The sequence below is a fragment of the Lactuca sativa genome, chromosome 7, assembly GCF_002870075.4.
Source record: "Lactuca sativa cultivar Salinas chromosome 7, Lsat_Salinas_v11, whole genome shotgun sequence".
Taxonomy (NCBI): Eukaryota; Viridiplantae; Streptophyta; class Magnoliopsida; order Asterales; family Asteraceae; genus Lactuca; species Lactuca sativa.
In genome coordinates, this window is record NC_056629.2 from 186,642,604 (window position 1) to 186,653,187 (window position 10,584).

The following is a 10,584-nucleotide window of genomic DNA, read 5'->3' on the forward strand; positions in this document are numbered from 1 at the left end:
GATGGATACGACAACAAAGAAAATTCTATTTTTCAATTGTTTTGTAGGATGCTTATGAGAACAGAAGCATGAAATGTTTGTTTGAAAAGTTTAAATTTGTACCCAATAACCTAAGACCTAGAAAACTAGTTGGAAAAGTGTTATCTAATCACTCAAATAATCAGAGTCACTCGATACAACCATAAACCATTTGACCTTTTCATCTTCATAAAAGTCATGAAAGCTTATGAACTCATAACTTAACCATAGAGCCAGAAAACCCGAATAAAATCCACCAATATCTTATGCTTTCCAAGTAAAGATTCTTTCCAAGATAGTACTTCAAAATCTGACATTATTATTAATAAAGAAAACCCGGAGTTTTATACACCATACAATAAATTCAAGAATCCCATATCCCATATATATATAATCAATGAAGTTCAACCTTAATATTAACATTCCAAAACCCGGAGTTTTATACACCATACAACACAAAAAGAATGTATGTACAGAAAGGTTTCGAGAGCTTACAAAACGGTTTTCTTTTTCTTTTTCTTAAAAAAAAAAAAAAAAACAGTCGCATCTCATAAAACAACAACAAAAGCAACCGAATAGGTCTAATTCCCTATTTGTAGTTTATATAACATAAACATCACCAGTCTACTTAACTTTTGATATTTACCATAATTTTCATTTTCTTTTAATAAGAAAAATAAAATAAAATAAACATGCCTAGGAGTTTTCACGGTTTCCTTGTGCAGTCAGCCCTGTGCATTTGCAAACCGGGCATGTGTTTTTAACGGTTAACCATTTCTTGATGCAGTCCACATGGTATCCATGGCTGCAATCCAGCATTCCGATTCTTTCTTGATCATTGTATTCCATCTGTGATACACAAATCATATGTTCAATTAGTATGATGGAATCAAGGAAGGAATGGAATGACTGATTCCATTCCATGCAACCAAACATACCCTTCAACCCATAAGCTAAATAAGAGTTTTTCTTTAGACTTAATGAATAAAGACGAGTTACTAAAGAAAATCAAGAAATGAGACTTTCCCTAACTTTTTACGAATTTGCCCTTACCTGACAAATTGTGCAGAAACTAAGTTCTTGATCAGGAGATGAAACAACTTCCAACTTAGAAGACATAAATACCCTTGTTTTCAAATAACCTGAAATAAAATCCTCTGATAACCCCGATCCAGCATTCCCAATCTGCTCACCTAATGCAAGAAGCTCCTGCATATACACAAAAGGTCATTTTTGTAATTTGACTAAAAAAGAAACCAATCTTTGTGTACCTCATAAGACATATGATCGATATCCATACGCATATCTCTATGATGATCAACTCTACGTCCATAATTAGAAATATCAAGCATCGCAACACCCTATTAATAAAAAAAAAAAAAAAAAAACACATAAATTAATAGAAGGAATTTTATTTTTTTGCATGATTTGATTATGAAGAGAGTAATAAATAATAATAATAATACATCTTCAGGAAGAACTCTTAAATGTGGAAAGCCACGTGGTCTTGAAGTTGACTCGAGCTGATGTGGCGGGAATACCCTAACACCAAATTGTGGTGCGGGACCCACGAATCTTGGAACAAATTCTACCCCGTTTTGAAGAGGATGGAAGTCCATGGTGGCGCGAAGTGGCGGCATAGGTGGCGGTTGTTGATGAGATGGAACCGGAGGATGGACAAATGTCACCGGAGCTCTATTTGCATATCCTGAATTTTAAAATAAAAATTAATCTAAACCATAAAAGGAAGATATTATGAATTTTATAATTTATAATTTATAAAATTAATAAATAATACCTGGAATAAAAGGGATTCCGGGGGGATTGCTACAAAAGGGCTGGTCTAACCAAGGGCCAGGAACCACCCCATGGGTGATTGGACCACGGTGGTGCTGGTGTCCAGGTGGCATGATGACAGGGGTAAGATTGTAATCTGGAACCATGAAGGGATTGGAGGTAGGTGAAGGGTAAAAGTATTGAAAGTTAACAGGGAAGACTTCGGTGATCTTTCCTTTGAATGGACCATGGAATCCGTGATTACTGGGGAATGTTAATTGATTATGAAGACCGGGGACAGGAACTGGAACAGGAATCGGAATCACTCTGGCACCTGGTGGTGGAGCTGCCATGAACGTGATTCCTGGTGGTGGAACTGGTAGATGATGATCGTTGGGAAGAGGAAAAGTTGTTATTTGATTATAAGGAATTGCACAAGGCTCGGGATGAAGGTGGGCATGTTCAATTTCATTGTCGATCATTGGACCGGTGTACACCATGTTCCGTTGCCCCATTTTAAACGATAAGTTGCAGGTCAAACCTGATGAATCGATTCAAACAACACGCGTTAATGGTTTCTTGTTTCTTTCCATGTCTGCAATTAGTTTTCTGTTAACCGTAATAAACGAAATTCCGCACAATTTTTCCTAAAATATGCTCGATTTCTATAACATACGTTCGATTGAGCACGAATAAGCTAAGATTATACATTTCTGTATGCAATTCGTGGGGTTATTCAAGAACAAGAGCAGGAATTCAACGAAATTTGAGCATTGCCCCAAAATTTTCACACATCAACGACCAAACATGAAATTGAGAACCTGCAATCTCACAACCAAACTTTGACCAAAAAAGTTGCATTTTTTCGTGTTTACTTCCATTTCGCGCATCTCAAACAAAATTGCGTAGTTAGATAAAGAAAGCCATCAAAATGAGCAAAATTTTAGATGAATTTTTCGAAAACAAGCTTGAAAGATTAAAACGTTTGTACCTTCTTATCATCAACGGACACCAGAACTTGAATTAAGTTAATTTGTGCCCCTTCAACCGAAAAGCCCTAATGTTGCGTTCCAACAAACAAAACCAATGATCAAAACACAATAATCAAACGAAATAACATTTTACTTGAAATCAATTATGAATTATGATGCATGTATTCGTTAACACCATTAATTTCATCGTCCCCATTTCGTGTATCCCAAAACCTCAAATTGCGAAACACCCATTAAACCAAAATTGATCAAAATCAAGAAGAGATTGAATAAAAAACAAACCTAATGAGGGTTGATTGTGGGGTTGAAGAGGGATAATGGATCTCAATTTTATTTTCTTCAGAAGGATAGAAATTTGATAGATGATATGGAAGAAAAGCGCCTGTTTTACCGTTAACTGCAAATCTGTTTTCCTCATTTTTCCCCAAATACATTACTTGATTACCTTTCGTTTATGTGATTTATTACGATTCTGCCACACGTTAAGTGCTTGTGGGCGTTTTCCTTTTAATTACCACCCTTGTTATTCAATATATTAACGATCGTGCCACTAACTGCAGCTTTGTCTGTATTCGTTTAGAAGATCGAGTGAAGTGTTAGAACATGTGTTCCCTTTATAGAATGCCCATTGTTTTTGCTTTTATTACGCAAATGCCATTTAGGGAATATACGACATGCTTGTGCGTTGTGCGCGTTTCCCCATGGCCAATAGCCACTGTTTTGCAATGTATTACGATACTGCCATTAGTTCATAAAACTTTTGTAATTAAAAATGTTTTAATGAAGTTTAATGCATGATTAAACAGAAATTTTAGTTACCATAACAACATTATGCATATAATATGATTATTTATTTATATTCATTTGTGTATGTGATCATTCGACCATTTTAAAATGAAAGATTAATTACTTGAAGTAACAATATACTTTAAGTTAATATTTGATTTAACCCTTGTATATTAAAACTTGTCATGAAATTCATTTTAGAGTAATGACTAGGATGTGAATCATGTGATACTTTGAGTTATGTGAAAAACTTAAACTCTTTATGAAATAGAACTTACAAACAAACAAACAAAAAAAAAGTCAACATGCACTCAATGTTAAATATCTTTTGATACTTTTCACGCACAAAATATACATCAACTTCAAAATGCATAGTTTTTCAGGGAAAACAAAATTTAAAGTTAACTTAATAGCAAAACAAAGTCATTATTACAAATTCTTAATAAAAGTTAATTATTTTATACCCAAATTAAACAAAAAATTCAAAATCCACATACCTTACAAGGTACTGTGGCAAGTGCTCTATATTTATATTCATTTGAATACCTTGAAAGAATATCATGTTTCTTGCCTTTCTAATGAAAATTTCCTAAATAGATACAATACCTACTAACATACCTACAAGACGTTACACACTTTGTCTTATCATTATATCTTTATCTTTATCTTTATCTTTATTATTAAAGATTTGTCCGTTTCGTAAAAATTAAGAGCTACAACATATATTACCTCATGTACAATAATATTAAGCATATCTTTATTATTATATAAAATATTTTTGACATTTATTTAAGAGGTATCATATCTACTACATTATGTACCATCAATTTATGCTTACCAATTAATAGATCATTTTACATTTAAGTTTCACAAATTAATTGACACTAACATTGACTTTAGAAATTAAATCAATAAATTAAACAATAATTTATATTTTTCTCTTCTGTATCCCTCAAATAAATATCAAAAACCCTAATCATAAGCGCCGACATCGCAACTCATCAGCTCAAGTCACCGTCCTCATCATCATCGTCAGTGAACCACCACCCGCTCTCCAACCTTGCACCATCGCCATTTCTGATTGTCGTCTCCACGAACTGTGCGCTCTCACAAACCTTTTTCCGGCAATGCCAACCCAATATGATCCATGACTCTCAGTCTCTCTACCCTAACTTGCTCTCCATCCCCGCCACCACTCATCGACTTTTAAGGGATGACCTGACGCATTTGCTAAAGTGAATTGCATTTCTTTGAACATTAATGATGTAATGTGGTTGTCATGGTGCTCCATTCATACCTGTTCGAAATAACAAATTGGTACTTGAAATTTATACAGCTGGTGATTGATTCTCAAGACTTAAAAGCTAAGCATGTGATTCACCAACATGTGATTGCTAAGAATCAAAAGGATCACAAGTATGATGTTTTTTATAGGTCTGGGTGAAAATTTTGCTTTCATTTTATCATCTGAAGCAACTAATTTGGCCTATCATGTCGGTACGTTGTAGATTATTGTCTAAAATGACCAATTTATCCTCTATTTTGTTGCTGGAGTGATTGGTTTGCCATTTGTTTTAACCTTTCAGGTTTAGAACCAAAATAAAAGCATCTGGATAGTTAAGGTTTCTCTTCTTTTGTGTGCCCTGTTCCAGTTAATGTTTGTTTTTCATGGTGAGAAATTTCTTTTTTATTTTTATTTATGCCTTTGTGTTTGTTGTCTTACGAATTCGTACACTAACCAAACACTTTTACCCCTCTATATGTTCAATAAAAGACTGCAAGGAATGTATGTGTGGACCAAAGTAGAAATGGATTAGGCACGTGAGCTCATTGATTTTGACAAATTTGATTTCTTTCTAACAAGGTATGTTTCGTATTTCTTTGTGTTTTTTTTCCGGCATTGATTTTTGGCTTTATAAATCATTTTCCTATTAATTTCTAACACTCTATAACTTACGTTTTTATTTTATATATTCCATGATGATTTAATTATATATATGTTTATTTAGGAAGCGTTGAGTGGGTTGATGTTGGTATATTTTCCCTTTCTAATGAGTGGTTGCTTTTGGCTAATATCTTACCGGTAATAGATTTACATTGTCATGTGAGTATGATTGTAACTGACACAAGGATAGGTTGCAGTTCACACTGATGGGCAGAAGAAAGGTTGTCAAAACTCAAAAGTTCTTGACAACAAGTTGTAAGAAGGTAGTTGACATTTCTGATCCTAAAATAGTTTTCAGCATAATGACTGTTGGGTTTGTTGCTTATAGTCTTTTACCTTTTCGTAATAGTCATGGAGGATTGGAGGTTGCTTCTCACTAATATTTCCTTTCTTTAATATTCGGGTAATTATTTAAATTTGTTTTTACATAATATATGTGTAAGGTTTTCCTGTACTCAATAACACTTTGCATGTATAGGGATTGTGTCGGGATGATCTTCAGTTATCACCAAGCTGCAAGAATATCAGTGTTGAAAGGTACAAAAGACAAATACACAGGAACTGATTTTAAATACTTGCAAAAATAGAAAAAATCAAAAAGTAGTTGGTTTAAAGTACATTGTTGTAGTAGAAAGTATTGAAAGTAGGATCCTAAACAATATTACAAGTGTAGGTCCTGAAGACTTTTATGCACTTGCTTTTGTAGTGTGCTTGGGGTGGCTTATTGAAAATGAGATCATGGAACATACCAATAGGTACATTTTGGAAGTACATATCTACAATGTTGGCTAAAAGTTTTGTGAATTCAAGGGCAGTTTAGTCAATTCATTGTCTTGTGTTGTACTTGTACAAACCAGAGGCAGAGCCAATGTTGACTAATGTTGATTGAGATTATGAAAGCAACTTATTGAATGCATCATGGTTTCTTACTTTCTTCTATATATTTGGTGGATCTTATTGGGCTCTTTTAGAATATGTTATATTATGATGTTAGTTTTTTTTATTAAATATCAATAACAGTGTATTATTTAAAATCCGAGTTAAGTGTATTGATGATGTGTTTGCTATGCCTATTTTTGTGGTCGATTGTTCTTTGAGTTCTTTGGGATGAAATAAAAGGAATATTATATTTTCAAAGCAAAATGATTTTTTTTGCCTCTAATGCCTATCTCACTAAGTAACTGGTAAAAGCAAAGACAGTTAAAACCTCCAATTTGGACCATGGTAGAATCAAGACAAAAATACAATGGTATAATTATTGTTAAATAACTTAGAATACGTGACTCTTGTAAGATATTTGTGGTTTAAGTTGAGGTGGAACACGTTAGTGGTTAAAATTAAGATATGTTGATGGTGATTTAAAGATTGTCATTCCATTCCAACATAATGGTATAATTATGAAGGATTTTAACAAGAATTAAATAAATTACCCATGTTCTAAACCATAATCATCGAAATGATACTATTCGTTGAAAAAAAAAAACAATTCACACTGCATTCGTAAAATGCTCGCAACATTGAAAATTAACAACATATTTATCTTTTTATCCCGAAACAACATACCAATAAAAAACTACTTGCCGAAAAAGAATCGGCCAAAAAACTAAAATAAACTATCTGACACAAGAAGGAAAACTGATCGCCGCAAGAAAACTATTTACTGAAGGCGTCGCCACATCGCGCGGTTACATTACTAGTATGTATGTGTGTGTGTGTGTATATATATATATATATATATATATATATATATATCATCTCTAATAAATGATTTTTTTTGCCACTTGTCACACTCTCATTCAATTTCTCAAATATCATTTTGTGGTTATTTTGAATTAACTTTTTCCATATATCATTTTTTGAGTTTTTTATATTTTATTAAATTCCACATAATATTTTAATGTAATAATTGCAATAAATATAGAAATAAATGAATATTAATTTCATTAATAAACTTACCTTTTAATTTTAAAATTACTAAAATTAAAACTCATCAAATTCTTTTCTTTATTTAAATTATTTGTTTAAATTTAAAAGATAAAAAACATTTCCATTATAATAATTCCTTATTTTTCTTATTTTCTTTCAAATTCAAATTCTCAAATATTTTGAGATTTATATTTAACTTTTTTTTTTAAATAACCCATTTAATACATGGGTGTCACAATTAGTATGTGTGTGTGTCTATATATATATATATATATATATATATATATATATATATATATATATATATATATATATATATATATATATATATATATATATATATATAAGGGCTAGATTATTTTGTTTCTTATATTTATTGTGTGCTAGAATGCACCAATAAGAATTTTGTAAATTAAATAATTATTTAATTAAATAAATATAGATATTAAATGATTTCCATAATTATATGTATATTAAATGATATCTATAATTATAATTCTCTTTTTATGAAACTAATTAAATCCGTCATTAATGTCAGTAATAACAATCTTTTAGAATGAATTCACATATAAGGTTTTATATATGAATTCGTATTTTGTTTTGGGACGCACTCACTTAAAATACAATAAAGATGCATGGAATATGAAGAACGAGAGTGTATTCTACTAGAATACACTCTCATTCAGCTGAAATACACTCTCATTCTTCTAGATATAAATTCATTCTGAAAGAATATTATTATTGACATCAATGACGAATTTAATTAGTTTCCATAAAAATGAGTTATAAGTATGGATAACATTTAATATACATATAATTAATACAAAATTACTATTAGTGCATTCTATCACACAATAGATGTGACAAATATTTGAACCTCTTTCTCTCTCTCTCTCTCTCTCTCTCTATATATATATATATATATATATATATATATATATATATATATATATATATATATAGAGAGAGAGAGAGAGAGTAAGTGAGTGAGAGATTTTGCAATTTTTTTGGATTTTTCCAAATTGGACCTATATTTCGACACATTACATATATTTTTATAGATAATTGTTTGCGGAAATCATCAAGACAGGGATACTTACAGTTGCAGTTTTTATGATGATCGAGATTTTCATAAATAAAATCTACAAAACTAAGAATATTTTGATCAAATTTTAAATATTTAATTAATTTTCAAAAAATAGTAAATAAAATTAATCTGATTTAATCTTTTCCCAATATAAAAAATTAATGATCTTGACTTTTTTTGTCGCACAATGTAAGGCTTGTGGGAGTGGTTTCATACGTGCCACAGTCCACGTAGGCGCCACGTCTGCTTTACTGTATTTTAGCCAAAATTTGTCATTTACATGGCGTGGATTGCCACACTTGTGATGCTATTTTTTTTCTAAAAATAATTAATATAGACAATAAACATTTCAAACATATTATTTTTCTTTTAAATCTTAAATTTTATTAAACTTTAAAAAAATACAACACATAAAAAAACATAGAATTTCAAATTGCAAACCTAGAAATTTAAATAATGAAACCGTGAAAGTAAAATAACGAAACCTCGATGTTATATTTTTTCGCAAGCTCTTCTTTGGCTTTTATCGTCATTTCCCTTTCTCGTCCATGGCACAAGTTTTTTCTTTCTCTTGTGTGATTGCCTAGTATTGATCTGTAACATCCCAAATTTCAGAAGTCTGAGTTACGGGGTTAAAGTGTAAATTGAAGAAGGGACTCGACGAGTAGGTATACTTACTCGCCGAGTCGGAGCGGGTTTAGATCGCGAATTAAGTGACCAACTCGCCGAGTCAGAAGCTGGACTCGACGAGTTGGTGCTGGAATGATAAAACCCTAATCTTAGGGTTTGCACCCTATTTAAAGGACTTTATGTCCCTCTCACAGCCTCCTAATCCCCCAGAGAGTTCCAGAAAAACCCTAAATTCATGTGAGGCTTCATTATTAAGGAGATTGGGGCTTGGAAGAGGAAATTAGTGGAAGGAGCTTGAGAAATTGGAAGCTAGCTTCAAGGGGCTTGTACAGATCTGGGATCTACATCAGTTTTGGGCACATCTTTGTGGTAAGGAGCCCTTATCTTGAGCTATTTCCTTTTTGGTTCATTCTTGGTGGTTGTTTTGGTAATTCTTTAACTTGTTTGAGATCTATTTCAGGTTTGGAGTTCAGATCTAGGCTTGTGATGGTCTATAATGTCATAAAGTATATGTTTAAGAGTTGTTGGTGAAGCCCCTTAGTCCTTAACCCTATCCATAGTGTGTTTTGGGTCTATATCTCTTTGGTTTCACATAAAGTTTGCAACTTTATGTGAGGGTTAGATTGTAGAGGGGTGGATCTATGGTTTGGAGCCCCTGCATGGCTCAAAAAGCCTCTGAATAGATTGAGAACTGGAGAGACTCGGCGAGTCACATGGGTGTACTCGACGAGTTGTATGAACATGTGCATGGACTCGACGAGTTGGAAGAACAACTCGTCGAGTCTGTTGAAGATTGCATTGGACTCGGCGAGTCTGTTATTGGACTCGGCGATTCAGGTCGTAGAACCCCCAACCTCTTTTGGTTAAGCTTCGGCGGTTGGCGACTCAATGAGTTGGTCAAGACGGAATTCAGAGATCGTTCAACTCGACGAGTCCTAGGGCGACTCGGCAAGTTGAGTCGTGTTATGGGAGTTTTCTGAGTATAAGAACTCGAAGAGTCGACGGGTTAACTCGGCGAGTAGGGTCAATCAGGAAGGTTGACTTTGACCAAGACTTTGACCAAAGTTGACTTAATTGACCCCGGGAAGACAGTTTAGTATAAGTGTTGCTAGAGGAGCAGCATTTCGGAGAGTTGTCGGTTAGCAGCCGGAGGGTTATCGATCGAGTTTAGCAGTTCAGGTGAGTTTTCCTTCCAGTAGGAACGGGTCTACGACCACAATGACGACCCGTCTAGTTAGCAGTAGTTTTCGGACTTCGGTCCGATGCAGTAGTTAAGTGTGCTTGATGTCTTTGTGATTCAAGCATGTTTTTGTGTTATATGTTCCGGACTTCGGTCCGATGCAGTATGCAGTATATGTGTTTATGCTAGTAGTTATGATTATGCTATGCCATGTTCATCCAGTTAGTCCGGACTTCGGTCCGAT

The 10,584-nt window shown here is 33.1% G+C and overlaps 1 protein-coding gene across 1 annotated transcript; it reads right to left on the reverse strand.

Moving 5' to 3' along the window:
- Positions 1-405: 405 nt before the first annotated feature.
- Positions 406-3,228, reverse strand: LOC111890821 (uncharacterized). Its single transcript, XM_023886902.2, has 7 exons — positions 3,069-3,228; positions 2,786-2,851; positions 1,817-2,335; positions 1,485-1,726; positions 1,290-1,379; positions 1,072-1,227; positions 406-867 (listed from the first exon to the last, which is right to left on the reverse strand). Exons 3-7 carry the CDS (start codon positions 2,307-2,309, stop codon positions 715-717), a joined length of 1,134 nt encoding a protein of 377 aa, XP_023742670.1. The 5' UTR covers positions 2,310-2,335; positions 2,786-2,851; positions 3,069-3,228; the 3' UTR covers positions 406-714.
- Between the last annotated feature and the right edge of the window lie 7,356 nt (positions 3,229-10,584).

Excerpts from the sequence above, each read along its gene's own strand:
- LOC111890821 (XM_023886902.2), bottom strand. The coding sequence starts at position 2,309 with ATGGGGCAACGGAACATGGTGTACACCGGTCCAATGATCGACAATGAA. Across the intron at positions 1,727-1,816 it reads CGGAATCCCTTTTATTCCAG|GATATGCAAATAGAGCTCCG; the intron begins GTATTATTTATT and ends TTTAAAATTCAG. Across the intron at positions 1,228-1,289 it reads TCGATCATATGTCTTATGAG|GAGCTTCTTGCATTAGGTGA; the intron begins GTACACAAAGAT and ends GTGTATATGCAG.